The sequence below is a fragment of the Oncorhynchus keta genome, chromosome 14 (genome assembly GCF_023373465.1).
Source record: "Oncorhynchus keta strain PuntledgeMale-10-30-2019 chromosome 14, Oket_V2, whole genome shotgun sequence".
In the NCBI taxonomy this organism is placed as follows: domain Eukaryota; kingdom Metazoa; phylum Chordata; class Actinopteri; order Salmoniformes; family Salmonidae; genus Oncorhynchus; species Oncorhynchus keta.
In genome coordinates, this window is record NC_068434.1 from 69,336,662 (window position 1) to 69,360,773 (window position 24,112).

The 24,112-nt window shown below is 43.2% G+C and overlaps 2 protein-coding genes across 3 annotated transcripts in view; one reads left to right on the forward strand and one right to left on the reverse strand.

Annotated features, from left to right (window-relative positions):
- The first annotated feature begins 416 nt into the window (after positions 1-416).
- LOC118393875 (SAFB-like transcription modulator) lies at positions 417-14,219 on the forward strand. Its single transcript, XM_052462276.1, has 19 exons — positions 417-597; positions 2,790-2,877; positions 2,961-3,289; positions 3,489-3,516; positions 4,677-5,172; positions 5,796-5,839; positions 6,240-6,352; positions 6,601-6,750; positions 7,098-7,213; positions 7,307-7,458; positions 7,543-7,703; positions 7,794-7,933; positions 8,029-8,209; positions 8,397-8,521; positions 10,385-10,561; positions 10,734-11,183; positions 11,288-11,435; positions 11,557-11,717; positions 13,754-14,219. Exons 1-19 carry the CDS (start codon positions 463-465, stop codon positions 13,854-13,856), a joined length of 3,297 nt encoding a protein of 1,098 aa, XP_052318236.1. The 5' UTR covers positions 417-462; the 3' UTR covers positions 13,857-14,219.
- A 60-nt stretch (positions 14,220-14,279) lies between these two features.
- The window catches only part of LOC118393874 (ubiquitin carboxyl-terminal hydrolase MINDY-2-like), a 28,814-nt gene continuing 18,981 nt past the window's right edge, over positions 14,280-24,112 (reverse strand). Inside the window, exons 6-9 of one of the 2 annotated variants that reach the window (XM_035787031.2) lie at positions 23,189-23,331; positions 22,116-22,289; positions 20,727-20,903; positions 14,280-18,504 (exon numbers count right to left, since the gene is read on the reverse strand). In XM_035787031.2, the coding sequence (XP_035642924.1) occupies positions 18,343-18,504; positions 20,727-20,903; positions 22,116-22,289; positions 23,189-23,331 (656 nt within the window). In that variant the 3' untranslated portion in view covers positions 14,280-18,342. Of the gene's footprint in view, positions 18,508-20,726; positions 20,904-22,115; positions 22,290-23,188; positions 23,332-24,112 lie in introns of both variants that reach the window. The other variant, XM_035787030.2, reaches the window with a different exon arrangement.

A 24,112-nucleotide genomic window follows, 5' to 3' on the forward strand; every position in this document is an offset into this window, starting at 1 on the left:
TTGAAAGATAGGGTCCAGTCCTCCCAGGCTGCCAGCCTGGTGTAGGATCAGATAGGGCCAAGTAGTGGAATAGGGGTGAGGTTTTAATGGTTTAATGGGTGTAGGGTTAGTTGGTACAGTGATTTTTTTCTTCCCCTTTGTGTCAAAGCGTGTAATGAATTTGCACTCCAGAACAGTAGGTGGAAACAAAGTGCTATATATAAGAGTCATAGATGAATAAAGTGGCGGCATGCACTCTAAACGTTTGTTTGCGGACTGCCATGATATCATAGAAGAAGATATATTAATAAGGGGGCCGTGACTAGCCTCACACTCCAGTACAGTAGGTGGCAGTGTATGCATATTTCAGTTGGATGCGATCCGCCAATACACATTTTGAGAATAACTTTGGGGCCATTGCGTGAGCATGCGTGCTTCACTTCTGCACACACAAGTTTACAACAACACATCCAGCAAGGTAAAATGGCGTCGGGTGCCATTTCAACGGAGTCAAAGAAAATAACAGATTTACGAGTTATAGATCTTAAATCTGAACTCAAGCGAAGGAATTTAGATGTCACAGGTGTGAAGAATGTTCTAATTGCAAGGCTGAAACAGGTAATGAGATCAATGTATTTGTACTTGGCGAACGCAAAGCTAACGACCACTAGGCTAGCTAATGTTAGCTACCAAACAGTTGCACGAATTTAATTGATTGAGGCCGTCCTCAACTGCTGCCAGCTAGATAGCTTAGCTATCCAACTTGTTATGGGATGAATGTGTATCTATTTGCAGTTTGCTTTTTTTCGTGGTTGTCAACTAAGATGTTTAGTCTGCTAGCTAACGTTACCGTTGAATGCTGTCTAGTTTTCCAACTGCGGTACTGCGAGCTCGCGGCCTGGCTTTGCAGCGTCAGGTTGACAAGGTAGCCCACCGTCCTGCATCGATGCAGTCGGTGTGTGGGCGTTGGTAACTAATGTTAGCTGGCCATGACATCTATCGCATCTGTGTATCCTTTAGAAAACTATGTTGCTATAGGCCCACATCACATCCACACACACACATTTCGCAAAATACCTTGATCAGAGTTAACGTTTATAATTCAAATGAAAAATCGAATTTTATTTTTCACAGGCGCCGAATAAAACGGTGAAATGAAATGCTTACTTACTATACCTTAACCAACAAAGCAGTTTTAAGAACAATTAGAGTTAAGATAATATTTACTAAATAAACTAAAGTATACATATATTATACATATAATTAACTATAATTTGACTTGACAGGAGACGTTCATATGGTGGATCTCATTTAAACCCAGGAAGCAGCCATTCAATTTGCCATTCACTAGTGAACCAAATTGAATCCTGCCAAAATACGTTAGTTACTCACCAAATAAGCCGGTATATAGGTTTCCACTAGATAGCACAGCCACAAAGTAAAAATGGTCTATTTCGTAAATGATATGATCTTGCTGTTTGTATTGAATGTGACTCTGTCAACTTGATTACTCAATTTTCTCTGATCCTGTGCAACTATGTTGTAAACCTTCATTCATAGGCTAGGTTGTAGCAACCTCATGGTGAATATAGGGAATATTTAGGTATTATGTAGTAGCCTAAACTTATCGATGTTACATTGAGCTGGGTGAATGGAATATGAATGACAGTCATAAAATATGCTGTAATAGAAATAAGTCCATGCTCATAATTTGTTGTTGCCCTCAATCACCTTAAATACACCGACCACAACTGATTTAAGTTCAGGCGTAAGGTTAGCAGTGTGGGTTTGCTGCTAGGTTTTAAATCAGATTTTAAGACGTTAAATTGTAGAAATAGGTGGGGTTTATGACTTTGTGCCTGTGGTAACTAGTGACAACCAGGTATGTAGGCCTAAACAATGCCTCTTCGGCAGCTCCAATGTATTGAGCTGTTGTAGACTTCCGACCTGTTCGTTGTAGTAAGGTTAGTGCTATCAGCGATCCTTGTGACGTGAGTGATTTACATTGGAGGTGCAGAATATGCATTTTTTTCAGTTGCTTGTACATTTTTATTAAGACCTTTTTTGAACGTACATCCTGGCCATGCCGGCAGTAAATGGCGATAGTTGCTATTCAAAACTCCATATTTGGTGAGTAATGAACGTATTTTGACTCGATGAGTCCCACCGTAACGCCGGTGTGCGTATTGGACTTCTAACCCATTTTAAACGTAGTGTGTTTGAACTACGTACTTCTGTGTGATTAAGGGGGGCTGAGCTAAAGTGGTGTTTGAGGCAAGGGCGGATCCCGAAGGGGCCCACGACTGATCTTACTAAAATGTCTGGAGTCCGAATTGTTTGAGCACCAAACTATTATCTATAAAAATGTGAGACTCCATGTTTTGCTCTATGACGCTCACATGCTACATAAGTCGTTAGAATGGTAAGGGTTACTTCAACCTAGAAGAGTGTAGTGACATGGTTTCTATAATACTGTAATAAGCTCACATAGTTGTCACTGACTAGTTGGATATTCATATCACAGTGAGCAAACCATTTTTGTACTTACAGCATTCATATAAATTCATTTTCATCAAGTTTATGCTTTGACCAATTTGTTGTTGTTGAGATTTGTCAATAAAACTAATGAATGCAACTGTTTTATGGCAAATTGTACTGTGTTCTACTTGGTCTACTTGTCCTGAAAAGAAAATGGTAAAACACTTAATTGTGAGGCTAAATATAAGGATGGGACATTAAATTAATGTCAGAAAAATGACTAGTAATTACAATAGTGTTTTTTAATTGATTTTTTTATTATACTTTCTCAGGCCATTGAGGAGGAAGGTGGAGATCCAGAGACCATTGAAATTCCACTCCCAGCAGACACGCCTAATAGAAAAAATGCAAAAGCTAAAGGTAATTTGACATTCCTAATATTTAAATTACTGTTCAATATTTCTGTTTCCAATTTGGATGATATGACTTCATTACTTCTTTAGGAAAGAAAGTGGACTCTGACACTGACAATCCAATGGAAGATGAATCCTTCTCCAAGGAAGATGAATCCTTCTCCAAGGAAGATGAATCCTTCTCCAAGGAAGATGAATCCTTCTCCAAGGAAGATGAATCCTTCTCCAAGGAAGATGAATCCTTCTCCAAGGAAGATGAATCTCCTACCAAGGAAGATGAATCTCCTACCAAGGAAGATGAATCTCCTACCAAGGAAGATGAATCTCCTACCAAGGAAGATGAATCTCCTACCAAGGAAGAGGAATCTCCTACCAAGGAAGAGGAATCTCCTACCAAGGAAAACAAATATTTTTCCAAGGTGAGTGTCACATGAATATGTTTACGTTTGTGTTTACCCCACTGTCACGGTAGACTAAAGATCATTAGGTTACCATACACAGATCAGATATTGTTTTTATAATTAAATGCTGGTTTTCAGATCAGTTAACCCGGTTTAAGTAAGGCATAAGACTGAAACTATCTTATGGGTATTTACCTTTCACGTTGGTCTCTTTCAGGAGGGAGACGAGGATGATGTTGAAGAAGGTATGTTTGTGCTCACACCCTATTGAATTGATTACTTTTGGGGGGGGATTTGCAGGTAGCCCCCTTTGCGTGAAGGTAAGAAACTGCTATGCCCCCTCTCTCCTTTATGCCTTCCATTTCTTTTGTCTGCTGGCTGGATACTCAGCCAGCCATCTATCCAGGACTCATTGTTCATGAATACAACATAGAAGGGACATCCTGTTTTTGGAGGACTTGCTTCTTTTGGTCACAGTACTTTTTTTGATGGTGGGATGTTACCTAGTCTTCCAGGCCTGAGATGCAAGAGGGCTCCATCAACCATACAGACTGCATAGTACATTCCCTCAAGATAAAAAGCTCAGGAATCAACAGGCTTCTTTAAGGTGAGGGAAAGGTTTGCACTGAAGAAGGCAAGCTGATTTAGAGGGAGTTCCAGTGTGTGCTGACGATACCATGGGGGACTCCTGCCCATCGGGGCCCATCCTCCTGTATCACCCCAACTGCACTACAGATGTCTTAGACGGAGAGAAGAAATCATCGCTGAGAATGCTCAAAGACCAACCAGGACATGATGTACAGACTAGAGGACACATTTGCTAAGGACTTGAGCCTGTCACTGCAATCACAAGGACGATTAAAGATGACATCAATTTTTTTGTCAACCATCCCAAGTCACTTAAGACAGACTTTTATGAGGGAAAGAAGACATGGGAGATGACCATAAAGACTATGATTGGAGAGCCCTGGGCAGTAGAACGGCCATAAAATGAGACTGAATTTGACCTCCATGGCTTTGGGCACAGATTATTTTTTTGGTTACGGAAGAAGTTGGACAGATGGTCTTTTCCTTTAATTTGAACAAATGCCCTCTCTTCAAACTGAAGAACTGGAATGGAGCTCCTAATGACAGGAGCATTGAAGAGTAACTTCACTGTACAGTACACATAACTGTAAGGATCGCAAAAGAAGTATTGGTGGTGAAAATGACATGAAGATTATTGATCCACACCACCATTTTTCAATGAGGAATGTATGTTTGTGTGTTCCTGTGGTCTTCTACCCTTCGATGACCACTAATACTAAACTTGCTTTCTATTCTACTTCCTAGGTCAAGTAACAGACATGTCAATGTTAAACATTGTGTTTTTTTTGCCATGTTTTATCCTTATTAAATCCCTCAGATGTAACTGATACAGATGATGGTACTCGCGAAAATTCTAAACCTCCACCCAGTGAGGGCGGCCTCCCAGAAACCGAGGTTGAGGCAGAAGTCGAGGCGGAGGCCGAACAAGTGGAGGAGATCGAAACTGAAGTTGCCGTCTCCGCTAAAGAAGACGAGGACGATAACATATCCGTCACACTCCAGAATGAAGATGCCATCACGCTGGATGTTGATGGTGATGACCTCCTGGAAACAGGTAAACATGTGAAACTTCCAGATTCAGAGGCAGACAAGGGCTGTGACGAGCCAGAGGCCTCTGCTGAGACGAGCCCCAAGGATGCCATGAAGATGGAAGTGGAAGGCCATAAAGATGGTAAGAAGGATGACGGGACGAAGGTTGACTCCTCTAAGAAGGAAAGCAGAGATGCCTCGAAGAAAGCTGAAATGGGAGACAAAGACAAGGATTCTGGGAAGAAAGGCCCCTCGTCTACTGGGGCATCAGGTCAAGGAAAGAGGTTTGTCTTTCTAGCTATGTCAGTTCTTTAAGATACTACTACCAAGTTCCAGCTCACTGTGAACGCAGCATTGTGGGTAGCCTCAAGATTTTTTTTAACTTTTTTTCCTAATGAGAAATGTTCATTGATGTACCTAATGAGCCTCCCATTTGTTACTTTCATTTGGTTGTTTTTCTGAAGTTGGGTAATTTGTGTCATTAACCAGGAGCTGAAAACAGATGTTACTTTCACCTTTCCAGCACGTTTGCCTTTTCCAGTTCCCACGTAGGGCTTTTTAAAAGGGCAGTAGTCCCTGTGATGTCAGTTTGTCAGAAACATATGAAATGATTCGCTGTGAAGTCGAACGCAATACTGAAGATTTCATTGGTCCAGGGAGTAAATTGGCTGAGAACATGACCCATATCACCTGTGGAAAAGCAATGAAAAAGGCCATTATGGGAGTTTTGTCCAAATGCAAGCCTTGCCCGTGGGGATAAAAAAAAAATACATACATACAGCAAAACAAAGTGTTTCTTTAAAAGAAAAAGTTGTTTTCCCTGGTGTACGTCATATTCCGCAGGGGATTTCATATACTGGCACTCATCTCTTGTTTCTTTTTATTTGTTGTGAAATCTGCTTTGTAGTTCTTCAAAGGACAGAGATGGAAAGGCCACAAAAGATGACAAAGGTAAGCATTTTACAGGTACATTTCTCAAGTCGTCACTACTAATGATCAGACGATGGTCAAGCATAGGCCTTTATGCAGTGTATGTAAGCAATGTGCAGTATTGACTGGACAGCCAAAATGGCATTTTCTCAAGCGTCAGAACAAACCGAATTGATCTGGGAATTTTAGTACCGTTGGTGTAATCTGCGTATTACCCAGTTTTCTTCACATATCTAAAAAGTACATTTCTTTGGCATTTTAAAGGTGTCTGAAATGATTTAATTTAGTCAAAAGCACCTTCATTTTAACATGTAATGCTTACTGATATGTAACATTAGGCTGTTGTAGATTAGTTTGTTAAATGTGTAGACATGTAAAAGCCTCTACAGTGTATGTATGTTTTGAAACAACCCTATTTCAGGAAGTATCAGCAGTAGTAGTGCAAGCAGCTCCACTCGAAACATATGGGTGAGCGGCCTGTCCTCCAACACCAAAGCAGCTGATTTGAAAAACCTTTTTGGCAAATATGGGAAGGTAAGTCTAGAGCTTAAAATGTCCGTAAATGGTTTCTTGTGGTGGGTTACTGGGGTTGGATGTTTCTTACTGTATGGGTGTCATGGTTTTATTTGACTTATTGGAAACTATTTACTGTTTTACTAGGGGAAAGGGGGATACATAGTCAGTTGTAGAACTGAATGCATTCAACTGAAATGTCTTCCGCATTTAACCCAACCCCTCTACAAGCAGTTGCTCCGCCCCTAAACAAATTCCTGTCGCCACAGGTTTTTAGTGCCAAAGTGGTTACTAATGCTCGCAGTCCTGGAGCCAAATGTTATGGCTTGGTGACAATGTCTTCCAGTACAGAGGTGGGAAGGTGCATCTCCCACCTGGACCGCACAGAACTCCACGGCCAGCAGATATCTGTTGAAAGGGTAAGCTGACAAACAGTTGTTTTGCACATTGTTCAGCTAGTATGTTGAGAGCACGATTACAATTTTACAGTACAGAGTCTTTTCTCTCACTTCTATCTTTTGTGATGTCATAAAGCCTCCAGAACTCTTGATGATTCTAAGATTCCATATTGAGAGTTTTTTGCAAAACAACATTGGCTGACATTCTCTTCTGAGCCATTGAGCCAACATGCACTCTGTAATTTTCATTGTAGGGAGAAACAAGGTTCAAGGTCCTTTTGTTCTTTAAGTAATTGAAATTACATTGCTTCAGAATTGTGACGGCGGAGCCTTTAATTACTGTGACGGAGTATTTGTTGTCTTTTTAGGTTAAAAGTGATCCCTTCAAGAAAGAACCTTCAAAGAAGGAATCAGATGACAAAACCAGCTCCAGCAAATCAAGTGACAAACGTAGTGCGTTGACAAACAAGACTAGCACTAGCAAGTATGTGAGGCAGAAACACAATCTGTCTTTTTCAGAATGGGGAAATTTGAAAGAAATTTACATTTCTGTGTCTGTTCTTTTTCCCCCCTGAAGAACCCAGCCATCCTCCAAAAAAGAAGAGAAGAAGTCCGACAAGCCATCAGACAAAGACGGCAAGGATTCATCCAAGAAGCAGGAGTCTAAAAGCACAACATCCAGCTCAGGCCCAGATGCCTCCAAGAAAGATGATAAAAAGCATGGTGGAAGTATGTATGTTCCTTCTTAGGTTCCTTTTTATGTATTGTGTTGTAGGGTAGTAAAAATTAAAACCTCTGTCCTGTTTTGTGTAGGGACCAAGAGCCCTGGCAAGATGGTGGTGATTGATCATGCCAAAGGAGACCTGAACAAAGTGAGACCACCATTCAGGAGGGGGAGATTTGACAAGCTGGGTTTCACCACCAACAACAACATGATGCAGCGGAGACCCAGATATTTCATGCCCCCCGAAGAGGTTTGTCGCAGTTTTTTTTTTCTATCCAACGAAGTTTGATCATGGAACATTCTTTTTCAATGTTCACCTCTACATGCTTGTCTTTCCTAGATGGAGATGAATAGAGTTAGAGTTTTCCCCAACAAGGGAGGCAGCAAAGACATCCTCCCCTTTGAGAAGATGAAAGAGCAGAGGTTGCGTGAGCGTATGGTCCGGCTGGAGCGCGTCCGCAGGGCTGTGGAGCTTCGCAGGTCAGCCTGAAACAAACTCCTACTGTAATTGTTCTACCCTGTAGTACTGTAAGGATGCTGGGTACTAATGTTTCTGTGACTTCCTGTCCCGTCAGGCGGCGTGAGATAGCGGAGCGGGAACGCCGGGAGCGTGAGCGTATCAGTCTGATTAGGGAGCGGGAGGAGAGGGAGAACCTGCTCCGGGAACGGCAGAGGCTTGAGGTGGAGAGGCAGAAACTGGAGAGGGAGCGCATGGAGAGGGAAAGGCTGGAGAGGGAAAGGATCCGCATAGAGCAGGTGCTTGGACTCAATCATTAAGGATGTTTAGTCTTCAAGGCTGTACCTTAGTTGATTGTTGTAAAACGACAGGAGTAAGGTGAGTTGTTTACTCATTGTTCATCCTGGTGATCTGTCAACAGCTCCCAGGAGCAAACCATTTAGTGGATTGTTAATGTAATGCTGACGTTATCTCGCTGTGATGCAGGAGCGGCGTAAAGAGGCGGAGCGTATGGCTCGTGAGCGGGAGGAGCTGAGGAGGCAGCAGGAGCAGCTCCGCTACGAGCAGGAGAAGAGAAACAACCTGAAGAGAGGCCGCGATGTGGACCACAGGTACACAAGGCCACACTGTAGTTGGGGATGGGATGTTTGTCTGGGATTTGCTCTGTGTAGTTGAGGCTCTGTTCGTGGACAACCAGTGTCGTGTCTTTACTATCATTAAATTGAAGACTTAGTTTTTTATCAAAGATTCCATTAATTAGTATAACGTGATCAAAGTAATTAATCGTGTAACTGTAATTAACTAGATAATAGGGGCACCAAGGAAAGTATTCAGATTACAAAGTTATAATTTCCCAATATAACCTTTCAGATATTTTCATATCTGATCAATAGTCTTCTGATTTTATTTATTTATTTGACCTCATGTTAGTCTCATTCCAAACGTCGTAAATGGTTGGTTATCTGCACCAATCCAGTCTTGACTATGAGTCATCCATACATCAATTGTCTTAAATTGTTTATTTATTACTAACTAAGTAATTCACAGAAATGCATGTACAAACAGTAAATATGGTTACATGAAATGATAGAATGTGCCCGAGTGGGCTAAACCGGCATGGCAGCTTGTTAGACAAAGGGGCAATGGGGTAGTCGACTAAGAAGTCACTACAGAGTTAATAATTATAACAATTGAAATGCTAATCCTTATACATGAACGCTCACTCAGTCGGGAACAATTGCAATCAATATATATATTTACGCTCAGTGTGTCGTCTTGATCGCTGGTGAAAAGTTAATTTCTTTTCCAGAATTGTCCGTCTCTCTCTCTCTCTCGGTTGTGGTTAGAGGGGATTGTTCAGAGTGACATTGGTTATAGAATGGATGTTTCGGCGGTTGTCGTTCTGAAAATTACGCACCAATTTAGACAAAGGACACCGGGCGGACCCCTGGCAAATGTAGTCTCTTATGGCCAATCTTCCAATGATATGCCTACAAATACGTCACAATGCTGCAGACACCTTGGACGAACGGCAGAGAGCATAGGCTCCTTCATGGCACATTCACAGCCATATAAGGAGACGATGGAAAAAGAGAGCCTCAAATTCTGCTCATTTCCTGTTTGAGGTTTCATCTTGGTTTCGCCTGTAGCATGAGTTCTGTGGCACTCACAGATAATATCTTTGCAGTTTTGAAAACGTCAGTTGTTTTCTTTCCAAAGCTGCCAATTATATGCATAGTCGAGCATCTTTTCGTGACAAAATATTGCGCTTAAAACGGGAAAGTTTTTTTTATCCAATAATGAAATAGCGCCCCCCATAGCTTATTCAAACAGTATCATCCTCACTCATTCATCTTATATCTGAGGCTATTATATAAACAGCGGTATGGTAATGTGGCCACACCGTCTCTCTTGAGCTTGCCAAGTTGTGACAAACGCACCAGTTCGTAACTGGATTCGTCACCAATCTTTTACACTTTCTCTGGAACATGAATTTTGTTCGTACCTCACGTTCTGTGAGGTGGAAGGATTTCCTTTGTCTCCATGAAAACTACTCTCTACTCTCTGAGTGTCCATGAGGCAGGGTCTTCCTTAGGAATTTACGACCTCACTCTGCCCACAGCAGTCTGGTTGTATAAGCAGAGAGCGGGGGATGGTGCTCACTGTACTCAAAGAGGGCAACATCATGACACCAGCTTCCACCATTATGTCCATGAAGTTGCAAGATAGGTTACAGTACTGCTTTGTCGTTGTCCCTGCACACAGACTTGTCTCCCATCCTGGTATGTCTGCATCCCACAGCAGACAGGGATGCTTGGTCTCAGACATGACCAGCAGATGTCAATTTGACCATCAACTGAAAAGTGAAAGATACAATTTGGTGGTATGTGGTATTCCACATCTGACCAAGAGGGGTATTCCACACCAGTTTACTTGTCGCCCAGGTAAAGCATATTCTCCATTGAATGTTTCAGCCGGAGGGATGATCCCTACTGGAATGGAAACAAGAAGATCCAGCCAGAGTCTGAGGGCCGTGTCAACCAGGGCTCAGACTACAACCGCCAGCAGAACCGCTTTACTGAGTTCAGCCCCCGGGAGAGAGGCAGAGGCTTCCCTGAGGCTGCAGCCGTTGAGCCCAACACCATTGAGAGGTAGGCCCTATTATTTATAAGTGCTTTTTGTAAATAAAGCAACCTGGACCTAAAATGGCAAAGCACAAGCTACACACAGCCCACATAGCAGTTTAGCATGTCTATCTCCCTCCAGTAACAGTCAGCTCTTGACAGAATCTGACAATCCATTTTGGGTGTCGGGGGTTTTCAGACGTAACCGCTTCAATAGTGAGCCTGAGGCCAAGAAGTCCCGCCCAGCTGCTCGCAGGGACAGCTCTGGGTTTGAGCGCTACCCCAAGAACTTTGAGACTGTCCGCAGGGCTGAGCCTCCTCCAACTCCACGAGCAGACATCCGTGACACAGACCGCAGAGAGATCCGAGACAGGGATGAGCGCCGGGCTGCGCCCATGCCTGAGCGCCGGGCCGCGCCCATGCCTGAGCGCCGGGCCGCGCCCATGCCTGAGCGCCGGGCCGCGCCCATGCCTGAGCGCCGGGCCGCGCCCATGCCTGAGCGCCCAGCAGGGGGCAGAGCACCCATGCCTGGCATGTCTCATACCGGCCGCTCCCCCAGAGGCTCCGGGCACGCTGGTCATGCTACTCATACTGGGCATGCAGGATGGAAGAATGACGGCAGCATGAGTGCACCTAAGGGGGACATACGGTGAGAATGGATGGATGCCTAGTGTGCTTGTTTGATTAAAGTTGTAGACAAAGGCCTTTTGTTGTTATCCATGTGGTAATAATCATGTCTCTGTGGTTGTGTAGTGGAGCTGTGCGTACCGGAGGTATGCGGCCAGAGCGTTCAGGCAGAGATGGCCAGGGGCCTGCTCTCAGAGGAGGCTCCTCAGCCAGCCGAGGAAGATCTAACTTCAGTGGCCGGGATGGAGGAAGACCCATGGTCATGGCAGACCAGGTCAGCACCTCACAAATCCCCCATAGCTAAATCTACACATTCAATACCCTCCATTTCCTCTATTTTAGTTCCATTTCACGTAGGGAATTCATAACTACAATCTCCCCTGTTCTCCACTCAGCATTTCAGCTCTGGCCGCCAGGTGGTGGTGGAGCGGCATGGCCGGGACCAGCCGGCCCAGAGGAAGGAGTGGCATGGTGGGGCTGGATCCCAGGGAGGGGGCTTCCCAGACAGCCGCAGGATGGGAGACAGCCGTGGCAGCATGATGGCCCCACACTCAAGGTATTCACTGCCGTTGCATTAAGACTGTGTACTTTTCCCTGTTATGGTTAAACTCAAATATACTAATTGCTAAAAATATTATAAAAACATTATTTATGGGAAAAAATATATTTGTTAATGATATTATGAATAGGAGAGGTGGAGTTGACACATATGTGGAATTGTTAGCTCTATCTAAAATTACAACCAACTGATTGGTGCATTACTGCAAATGGAGGAGGCAAGTAGAAGGGGGAAAAGGGGAGCTTGTTTATCTGGCCTTTATTAAAGAGCAAAATTGGAGAAAGAGAATTGTCATGAATAGAAAAATATACCTGTTTTTATTTGAGGGCTAAAATGTTCACCATGGCACCATACAGGTTGTAAAATACTTGAAGAGATTTCCAGTGTGCTGATTCCATGGCACATGGTTTATAAATTGATACACAAAACAACGCTTGACTCAAACCGTAGTTTTTCTATTTAAATTATTATTACAATATTCTTGCCACCAAAAGAAGAATGTTATGTATATGGGGCATACAACCATGTCAGCTATGCAGATTTAGCTGCGGAGAGACAATAATTTGACCACTTATTCTGGTATTGTCCTGTGTAGCCTGTTTCTGGCCACAGGTTCAGGAGTGGTTAAACAGTCATGACATTGTTCCAAAATGAGCCCTACAAATAGCACTGTTGGGTGATCAGGAAAGCTGTAATCAATCAACAACCAAATATATATATTTAATTCACATCTGTTGATAATATCCCATTTAGAAAGGTTTGAGAATCTGTGTAAAACATCACACAACAGTTGAAAAGGAAATGGCACAAGGAAATCAAGAGTAGGTGGTCTATAAAGATAGGTGGGATGGGCTGAGAGAAACCGAGGGGTGGATTTAATCTGTAATAGTTGTGACTGAAATGAATATATATCATGTGTATCGGACTTGTCTGAGCACTATGGTTTAGGCTTGGGTGGTATCCGTATTTCCATACCGTCATTGTGCCATGCCGGGATATTCTGTAATACACCATAATACCTACCTACAATACGAACAAAATGAGCACTATTTTCAAACCCCACTGGATCTTCTGTAATCCGAAGGTTAGCAATGCTAACAAGTAGATGTAAAAGCCCATATATAATGCTAACTAAATACTAAAGAGGACATTGTGTACGGTCTCTGACCTAAAGAATTTGCAGGACAGACAAACCAGCTCAAAGTTATACAAGTAACTAAAAAATGATCCACAGTTTGCTGCATCAACAAAGCAAATATCAGCAAGGCTCTTGATCCAGGAGAGGATTCTCTGCTGTTACCAAGCTAAGCTTGATTTTGAATGAAGCTAAGCACTTAGCTAAATGGCTAAATAGCTACTAAATTAGCAAACCAAATCACAACTGTAGCGCATTTAGCACATTTTAGACAGTTAATAGGTATAAGATAACTAACTCGATCACCTGCCGTGTGCTAAACAAGTGAGTGACTCACAGGTAGCCTAGTGGTTAGTGTTGGACTAGTAACTGGAAGGTTGCGAAATCAAATCCCTGAGCTGACAAGGTACAAATCTGTCGTTCTGCTCTGAATGAGGCAGTTAACCCACTGTTCCTAGGCCTCCATTGAAAATAAGAATTTGTTCTTAACTGACTTGTCTAGTTAAAAAAACAAGGCTCTGGTTGTTGTGCTTATAAACAAACATCATGTGACTGAGGACTACCAGTAAGCTTCATAATGAAAAATTGTGACAATCCTTACTGATAGCACAAGTTGACTGCAGGTATTTACCTAAAGTAGCTACAAATATTCAAATTCAACAGTATTGGCGATATATTTGGCTATTTCCAAATACTCCGGTATACGGTATACCGCCCAAGCAAACTATCAATCCAAGTGTAAAAAAAAAAAATCCAATGAATCCAAATGTGATATGTATAAAAAATATATACACTGTACTTTTTTTATATGGAAAAATGTATTCTGGTAGAAGCCATATTTGAGCTTCTGTCTTTACTGTATGCTCCTTTAGGCAGAAATGTATTTTTGTTTCTCCAGCCACTCTTCATCTGCAATGAACAGAATCGTGCAGATCACCAACAGTTCCATGTCCAGTGTTGGTGGATTCAAGCCCTTCAAAGGAGCACCCCGACGGTTCTAACTGCCTCCCCAGATCAGCTTATTTTTCAAAAATACATTTTTTTTTTTAAGTATTAAGTATATCTTTTGAGTATTCTGTTTTAAGAGGCTGGTTTCTAGCCGTAAGGTTGATATAGAAATGTTTTGTTCTGTATAGGTTACCTCAATGAATGGTTTCCTAACAGTTGTGCTGTGACTTAAACCCTGTGCACATAATGTTCAACTTACCTTTAGAATAGAATTGTACAGCTTTAGTTATTTGTAACAAATTTGATGTTAACTGCTCGTCCCGTATGTCAAATGTAAGCAGATCAATGTATTCTTTCACCATTTTTAGTTATGCCCCTGGTGCTTCTGAAGGTTATTAAATGATACGTCTTGCTCATTTGGTCTTCGCTCCTACATTTGACTCATGAAGTGCACATACAAGACATCACACAGTGAGTGGTTGTGAAAAGAGAACAAGTTATTTTTTATTGTCCATTTACTTTAATCAGGCTGAATGTCCCTCGTCTAAGGCATTTTGTTACAGAAGAAACACCATCTACATTTTGCAACGGTACTGTGATAGGCTACATACATTATTTGGTCATATGTATATAGATAAATATTTGAACCTTCCAACACGAGGATTGACCTTTTTGTGTGTGGTTAAACATAAGCGAAAATATTGAAATTATACTCTGCTAAATGTCATTAGTATGCATTTGTTGCATTCAGCATTGTGCATCAAAATAACATTGGGGTTAATATAATTGCATTTAATCTCAACAGAACAAAAGGAAACCTATACAAAACAAGTTAAATCAATATGGTGGATTGCATTCATGTTCTGTGCTCCAGTATATCTGATTTGACACATTTCCCATATAAAACCAATTTCTCCAATCTATACAGTATCAATGTCAAAATAGCCAACTTTTAAAATCCCTTCCCTCTAAATGACCAGCCAGTGGCAGTGACTTTTTTTGTGTGAAAAGCTACGCAAATGTTATAAAACAATTCTGGCCTTAGCGGGTGAACGGCTACCTGAAGTTCAAGTTGCATCAATTTTTATTGAAAAGGGCTACACAGTACTTAATGTACTTTTAGCCAAAATATTTAACCAGCCCTTTCATACAGAAACAATAGAGCATTTCATATTCAACTGTTGAAGAGCTACTGTTGTAGCAATTCTAGACAGTATTCCATTTTTACAAGGTACCCAAAGAACAATAGCACTCTCGCACAATTTCTAATTCTGTATAAAATGAGGTATTTTCTCTTCTGCGTTTACACAGGCAGACCAATTCTGATCTTTTTTCTCACTAATTGGTCTTCAATCAGATCTGATGTGCTTGGAGAGAACATGCCTGTCCACACACAGCCTTCGTACTGCATATCAATGTAACAGTGCAAAACCAATTACAATGACTATATGTTCAAGGACTACCTTGTCAACAGACTGTACAGTATTTACCACCCCAGCACTATAACAAGGCTTGCACATATTCACTCGAGACATTCCACAAACAAAATCCTTAGCAATTATTTTGAGGAACAACATTCAAGCTGAAACACAAAACAATATCTAGATACTGGTAAATAATGCAATGTAAATGACAAAGCAAGCTTATGCACTTTTTTTTTAATTCAAAAAAGTGTGAGGCATGTGTTAACATCTTGTTGCTCCCCCCAAAACCTCAAAAGTAATCAGATAAAATGGCCCTCTTGAGGTTCCCATCATAATACTCAGTACTAGTTGCCTTTTGAACGTCGTTACAAATGGGTTGAGGCCATTGGGAAGGTTGACCACATTAACAAGTATAATTCAAGCTGCAGTGTGATGGTAACTTTAAAATGGATGTTAATTTTACGAAAGAAACAAGAATATGGATCGTGTCCCTGACTCTCGAAACGACGTGGTGCTTCCCCCCCAACCTTTCACAAAATCACTAGTCAATAATGTAAGGGACATACCATAAACAGGATGTACACGCTCGCTTCAACATAGGTGTTTCTCTTTAAGACCTGTCTATTCAGCCATATATTACTTTTTGGGTAGTCATTGTGAACATAAAAGCAGCCGCAGTTTAATTCACTTTTGAAAAACAGCCTTGAATTCCATTACAAGGGGCAAACTTATTCTTGTGTAAAGTCATTGTGAATTCCTTTGACTAGGTAGGCCTGAGAGAAGCTCAGAAACCCATTGTTACGCCATCCATGAACATAACTAGCGATAATTATGCACATCCTGATAATATGAAGTTGACCTAGTTAGATACCATGTGTTGAAATAATTTGTTACTGATACCTATACGTGGTTACACATTTACATTACAACACATTGAGGGAGTTACTACAGGCTATATTCAATACTTTACAATGGTATATATCAATCATTGCTGTTGCCAAGGCAGCTAATACACAAACAATTTACAAAAGACACTCAAGGATATGTCCCTTCAGAGAAGGCCTGAGAGTTTTTCTGATGAATAGTTTAAAATCTACAGATTGTCTCATTCTAGTAATACACCTGTTTCCGTTTATCCTTATAAAAGATATTGTAAATGTTGTAAGGCATTTTATATACAGAGTAAGTGTGGCCTCGTGAGGACTGTATAGACAGGCTGAGCTAACCCCAGTACTCAAGTTCAGCCTGCAGATAAGCCTTACTACCGGTTAGTCAGGTAGCCTACTCCTACAAGATGCAGCCAGTCGCCAGGCAAAAATAAATACTAAGTACTGGACTTGTCCTTGAAGGCTGGGGTTGTCCATTTCTGGACAATGAGAACAAAATGTAACAGCCAAAAATGGGAGACCCCTTAACTAGCAGCACTGCGAGGCGTCTCCCCTATAACTGTGTTTCCAGGTCTGACGTACAACACAAGGCTTGAGTCAAGGCATCCAGCTGGAATGTGTAGATAGAAAACATTAAATCTCTCAGGAGGCAGTACCATAGGACAATGGTGCAAACTACTAGTTAGCTCTGTCATAAATGTGCATTAGGTATGTACACAATGTATATACATTTGTTTGAAAGTCAGATGATGTAGGAGAAGCACATGGATTCAAACATGGCTACATTAGAAAATCCTACTTCCATAACTCAACTAGGTCATGAGGCTTCCCATATTGACAACATCCCATATTGACAACATAACTGCCGGCAGATCTGTGTGACATTGGGCACTAAAGGCTATTAGTGTGGGATACTACTATCACTCTTCCTCTGCAGCCAATAACCAGACAAGTTTCTCAGGGAGTGAGCGACAGAAGTCAAATTAGGTGCACCGGCCTGTGTTTCCATGGTTCTGTCTGTGTGATTGTTCAGACTCTACTGGATGTGAAGCATATACAGCAAATATGAGATATTAAATACATGGCATATCTTTCAATCCAACTGCTCATATACATCGGAAAACATTTTTGTTGTTGACGTTAAGGTTATTTCCAAGTTGAAATTACGAGCATAAATCAATGCAGCTAAGTATATCAGCCATACATACACACTGTAGACACCAATGCCATACACACACACCAGAATTCAACACTGCCATACTCTGGTAAAGCGAGTCTTAAATGGAAGATGAGGGTTGGTAGAGGCAGCCCTTATCAGAGTATGGCACTGACTTCCAGGCCTCCCAGGAAGAACAGGGATGTGGGTAGTGATGGAGAGATATACAAAAGGCTCGTCACAACAGGGTCTTACATTAATTTGTAACCGGCAAAAACAAATGAATCCCTTTCCATTTAAGTATATACCAAAATAAATTATTCTCTATAATACTCTTAGACACACGCATACAAGCACACATGCAAACACACTCAAAAACACACTTAAAGTAGTAATTTGGCATCCATTAACGTGGCGAAGAGACAGGAGTGCTTAGATATTACACTCACTGATGTCACTATCACCTCATCTCTATCCCAATAAGACTCTGAACAAACTCTTGATTATCTCCAATTGGAAGGAGCTAAATTACCCCCACCAACCAATAGCTAGCAAACGAAGGTTGTGTTTTCAGTAGAGTCTATTGCTCAAAAACTGAACTGAATCAAAGCAGGCATATCTACACATATGTGCTGTAAAAAAAATAGCTTATCAACTGCAATGATGAAAATGAATGAAAACGATTTCCTTTAAAAACATTGGTGTCATGAGAGGAGATACTTCAGATTTTGAATTCTTTCCCTCCCAGCATCCTGTTTCTGGAATTTTTCTCATTTTACTATAAAACCACCCCCATTAACTTTGACCCCAGATCACAAATATAGTGCACTGTGCGACTTGTAACAAAGTTTGGCCAACTGTACAAAAGATTAGTGGTAGTTGTCATAGCGTCCCTTCCTCTGTTGTCCGGGCCCACTGAGGGTAGAGGATGGCAGGCACCAGTGGCTTGGGAACGGCAACTCCTCAGTTTGTCTCATCGCTATCAAAAGGGGCTGTTCGTAGGCTGTCAGGTCAATGTGAAAAAAAATGCTGCCCCCCTCTTTCTCTCTCACACAAACACACAACCATCCTGTTACAATAGAACACATTTGTCTTTATCCTTGGGCTCTTTTTTGGGTTTGCGCTCCCCAGCAGAGGGCTGCTTCCCTGGACTGGGAATGGCTCCAGCTGCTGCTGTTGCTGATGATGATGATGCTGCTTCTGCTCTGTCTGCTTCGTCACTTCCCTCTGCTGGCTGCTGCACAACACAGACAGAATGGAACAGGAGCGTCAACCATAATACCTACCTGTGGCTCATTCAAACGGGTGAATAAGCAACATTATAAACTGGGTGGTTTGAGCCCTCAATGCTGATTGGCTGACAGCCGTGGTATATCAGAACGTATACCACGGCTATGACGAAACATTTATTTTTACTGCTCTAATTACGTTGGTAACCAGTTTATAATAGCAAAAAGGCACCTCGGGGATTTGTGGTATATGGCTAATATACTACGGCTAAGGGCTGTATCCAGGCACTCTGCGTTGAGTCGTGCATAAGAACAGCCCTGAGCTGTATCTGAACATAGAGATACATTCAGATAGAACATGTATTGTGTACAACAGATTCATGTCAGCTATATATTTAATTTCTATCTGACTAAGCCCCTGACTGCTATATCTACACTGCTCAAAAAAATAAAGGGAACACTTAAACAACACAATGTAACTCCAAGTCAATCACACTTCTGTGAAATAAAACTGTCCACTTAGGAAGCAACACTGATTGACAATAAATTTCACATGCTGTTGTGCAAATGGAATAGACAACAAGTGGAAATTATAGGCAATTAGCAAGACACCCCCAATAAAGGAGTGGTTCTGCAGGTGGTGACCACAGACCACTTCTCAGTTCCTATGCTTCCTGGCTGATGTTTTGGTCACTTTTGAATGCTGGCGGTGCTTTCACTCGAGTGGTAGCATGAGACGGAGTCTACAACCCCCACAAGTGGCTCAGGAAGTGGAGCTCATCCAGAATGGCACATCAATGCGAGCTGTGGCAAGAAGGTTTGCTGTGTCTGTCAGCGTAGTGTCCAGAGCATGGAGGCGCTACCAGGAGACAGGCCAGTACATCAGGAGATGTGGAGGAGGCCGTAGGAGGGCAACGATCCAGCAGCAGGACCGCTACCTCCGCCTTTGTGCAAGGAGGAGCAGGAGGAGCACTGCCAGAGCCCTGCAAAATGACCTCCAGCAGGCCACAAATGTGCATGTGTCTGCTCAAACGGTCAGAAACAGACTCCATGAGGGTGGTATGAGGGCCCGACGTCCACAGGTGGGGGTTGTGCTTACAGCCCAACACCGTGCAGGCCGTTTGCCATTTTCCAGAGAACACCAAGATTGGCAAATTCGCCACTGGCGCCCTGTGCTCTTCACAGATGAAAGCAGGTTCACACTGAGCATGTGACAGAGTCTGGAGACGCCGTGAAGAACGTTCTGCTGCCTGCAACATCCTCCAGCATGACCGGTTTGGCGATGGTTCAGTCATGGTGTGGGGTGGCATTTCTTTGGGGGGGTGCACAGCCCTCCATGTGCTCGCAAGAGGTAGCCTGACTGCCATTAGGTACCGAGATGAGATCCTCAGACCCCTTGTGAGACCATATGCTGGTGCGGTTGGCCCTGGGTTCCTCCTAATGCAAGACAATGCTAGACCTCATGTGGCTGGAGTGTGTCAGCAGTTCCTGCAAGAGGAAGGCATTGATGCTATGGACTGGCCCGCCCGTTCCCCAGACCTGAATCCAATTGAGCACATCTGGGACATCATGTCTCGTTCCATTGCACCACAGACTGTCCAGGAGTTGGCGGATGCTTTAGTCCAGGTCTGGGAGGAGATCCCTCAGGAGACCATCCGCCACCTCATCAGGAGCATGCCCAGGCATTGCAGGGAGGTCATACAGGCACGTGGAGGCCACACACACACTACTGAGCCTCATTTTGACTTGTTTTAAGGACATTACATCAAAGTTAGATCAACCTGTAGTGTGGTTTTCCACTTGAATTTTGAGTGTGACTCCAAATCCAGACCTCCATGGGTTGATAAATTTGATTTTTGTGTGATTTTGTTGTCAGCACATTCAACTATGGTATGTAAAGAAAAAAGTATTTAATAAGAATATTTCATTCATTCAGATCTAGGATGTGTTATTTTAGTGTTCCCTTTATTTTTTTGAGCAGTGTATATAAACTGACAACCCTTACCCTTTTTCTCATCCTTATTCCTCCTTTTTCCCTACACATCTTGCTCTCATCATATTCCTCAAACAATTCCACTCCTCACATCTTCCCTCCCCCTTCTCACAAGCTCCCCTCCTGCTCAGAGGGTTTGGGTTAAAAGCGGAAGACACATTTCAGTTGAAGGCATTCAGTTGTACAACTGACTAGGTATCCCCTTTTCCCTCCCTCCCAGGCTCCTTCCCCGACCTGGGCTTGTGCTGCGGCAGCCTGCTCCTGCTCCTGGTAGTACTGGGAGGCTCGTCGGTCCTCCTCCTCCTGCAGCTTCTTGGCCAGCTCCAGGTCACTGATGCCCTCGGGGAGCTGCTCCCACTGCAGGTCCTGACTCTGCTGCTCCTGCTGCAGCGACAACGCCATCAGGTAGTCCTGCATACGATGAGGAGAGGGCGGGGGGGGGGTAAAGAGAGAGAAAAAGAGAATAGGACCAGGTCAATGAGTCTCACGTCATGGTGTTTACACTGTTACCAGAGTGATGTGCCACTGCCAAGTAAGCCTAGTTTAAGTAAGCCTAGTTGTAAGCTACAAAACACCACCCATTTTAAAGTCAGGGCTACACACCTCTTTATTCATTCATAACCCTCATGTAGAGTGAAACCAAATATTTTCCTGAGTGCAGCATCAGACCGTCTTAATTGTCGGCTATGATATGCCCTCTCAAGCATAAGGGTGTCTGGGTGGATGAGAGTGTGAGTAGAGATGACTATTCCCCCCCTCTCTGTACTGGGTGAGGGTGGTGAATATGGACCCTGGCAGATGGACAAGCTGCTGGGCAGCCCTGCCACCAGGCCTAACGGGCCAGCCAATCAGCTGTCGTCTGCACAGGGGACACAAACCACATCATGCATTATTAAACAGCCAATCGAAGTGCAGCGTGATGCAGCGCAGTACAGAGGGAGGCGCCACATGTCACGGTCATCGCCTGATCAGGCATTCAGACATCATAACCCTGAGTGTGGGTGTGTGTGTGGGGGGGTTAACAGTAGAGCAGAGGAGCTTTGAACATCTATTATTGAGGAACTTTTCCCCACTACTTCTCCAGAGTAGAGCTGAATGCAGATGGAGCAGGCTAGGAAGCCACGGGAAAGCAGAGCCCAGATAGAGGAGATGTGTAACATTTACTGTACCCTTTATACAATCCACTCTGTTTTTATTTTATTTTACAAGGCAAGTCAGTTAAGAACAAATTCATATTTTCAATGACGGCCTAGGAACAGTGGGTTTAACTGCCTTGTTCAGAGGCAGAGCGATAGATTTTTACCTTGTCAGCTCAGGGATTCAATCTTGCAACCTTTCGGTAACTAGTCCAACGCTCTAACCACTAGGCTACCTGCTACCACAATCAGGTACACTCTGATAGTGACTCACCCTGACTTAGTATTTTTGTAATGCTGCACTGTGACTGTGCACCTTGTTCTCCATGGTATATATCCTCTGCAAGAGGGCTCTGGCAGTGGTGCACTCAACAGTGGCGAAATGGCTGCCATGATTCAGCTAGATGGGTGTTCAGCATTGTTTGTCATTGCTCCCATGAATGAAGTGGAACTGGATCAGAGGGCCCAATTGGAGTAGTGGTCTGACCTGGTCTATCTGGTCCTGCTGTCCGCGGTACACCGTTTCTGGGTCTGACGGGGGTCGCAGGCGGAACTCAGAGTCACAGAAGTTGCCATCCCCGTCCACATTGTGCAGGCTCTCCCACACCACCTTCTCCTCCGTCAGGAAGCCCTGGTCTGTCACCAGGAGGTACAGCTGGCCCTGATCACACGGAGACACACGTTATACACGTCTTATCACTGCCAGAAAATACATCTACACACTTTCACACCCTCTTATTCCTGTAGTAGGTTAACCCTGGATAACAGGTCTGTGTGTGTTTGTTTAAATGAGGGGGGCTTTGGTATTGGTAAGTATCTATCTTGGGGTCATGGGTGCTACACACAGCTTGCTTCACTTGGCAAGCATGCTCACACACACACACTCTCACACAGACAGGCCTGCTCAACTTCCCCTGCTACAGATAACAGGAAGAGCCTGTCCCAGCTGCAGTGATAAGTGGAGGGAGCACACGGCGGTTGAAACCATCGTAGATAGCATTAAGACTCTAGGTGCTGAATAGGTCCCAATCACGTGTCTACCATGCTCTTTGGGACATTTGTATTTATGCCCTCACACCAGCCTCAGAACCCTATGTACTGAACATTACATCACCTGGGACTGGGGTGTGGAGAGATCTATTGGGAGGGGGAGGACAGGGAGAAGGGGAACACACTAACAGTGCTCAGCTGTTAACAGATGGTTGAAAAGACTTGGATGAAAGAAAGTCCCCATGTGTCAACAACCTACAATACATAGAATGGGGTGATCTGATCCGGAAGCAAGCAAAACATTTTAAATAAAGGCTTATCTGGGACTGAGTGATATGAATTCGGTAACATTATGCAATTCATTTATATAACACCCTTTCCCACTACTAACAGGACAAGGCAGACTTAACTTGTTTTTGTTCATAATGGACGGTGGTTTGGGGACGCTGTAGCAGAGGAAAGTAAAGAAGACCCATTCACAGTAAACAGTACTGCAAGGCCCCATTTGTCATAACCACGCGGCATAAAGCAGTGGATAAAGGCTTGTCAATGACTTGAGTGGTCATTCACCTTGAACTTGATCATGGTGCTGAAGTGGTTATTCCTGAAGAACACACAGAGCTCTCCTTCCTGCACGGTGGACGTGAGCTCACATAGGCCGGGGTACGTCAGCTGGGTGGCCGTGCTGTGCAGAAACTGCTCGGCTACAAAGCCTGCAGGTAGAGGGAGAAAAAGAGAGAGGGAGAAAGAGAGAGGGAGAAAGAGAGGCAGGTAGAGAGATAGGGAGAAAGAGAGAGAGAGAGACAGAGAGAGAGAGAGAGACAGAGAGAGAGAGAGACAGAGAGAGAGAGAAGGCAAGAGATAGAGAGTGAGTCAGTGAGAGACACGACAACCTGAAAAACAGACAAAGACTTAGGGACTGATATAGAGATATAAAGTGATGTACAGACGGACAAGGATAGACACACTGACCTATAGAATGAGACGCAGAGAAAGAGAGCGAGATAACGCGAGCGAAAGAGATAGACAGAGTTGTATTGAGTGACACGAAGAGACGGGGTGATATTCTAACTAAGACAAGGAGACAACTAGACAGACCGCGGAGAAGCACTGGAGAGGAAACTGAGACACAGCTCTTCGCCCCGCTAACTGACTCACTCTTTCGTTATTTGTTTATTTATGTGATGATGCTAAAATGTTTATTCTATTCTACGGAGTCTTTACCTTATGTTCATATTCTTGTATTTTATTCTTTCTTATTGTTGTTGCATTGTCAAGAAGGAACCTGCAAGTAAGCATTTCATTGGACGATGTCTACCATGCGTATCCCGTATATATGACTAATAAAACTTAAACTTGATGCTAAAAGCATAAAACATTCAGCCCAGAAGCAAACGTGCCTATGACGGGAATACATCTGAACTGCCCTGGGTGAGCAATACGAGCAGCGTGAGAGAGGGAAAGGAACAGAGCTCAACTAAAGTCAGTCGTCCA

What these genes read in the sequence shown, in the direction of transcription:
- LOC118393875 (XM_052462276.1), top strand. Translation starts at nt 463, where the DNA reads ATGGCGTCGGGTGCCATTTCAACGGAGTCAAAGAAAATAACAGATTTA. An exon ending in AAAAAATGCAAAAGCTAAAG is followed by an intron (nt 2,878 to 2,960) that starts GTAATTTGACAT and finishes TTACTTCTTTAG; the next exon opens with GAAAGAAAGTGGACTCTGAC. An exon ending in GGCCACAAAAGATGACAAAG is followed by an intron (nt 5,840 to 6,239) that starts GTAAGCATTTTA and finishes ACCCTATTTCAG; the next exon opens with GAAGTATCAGCAGTAGTAGT.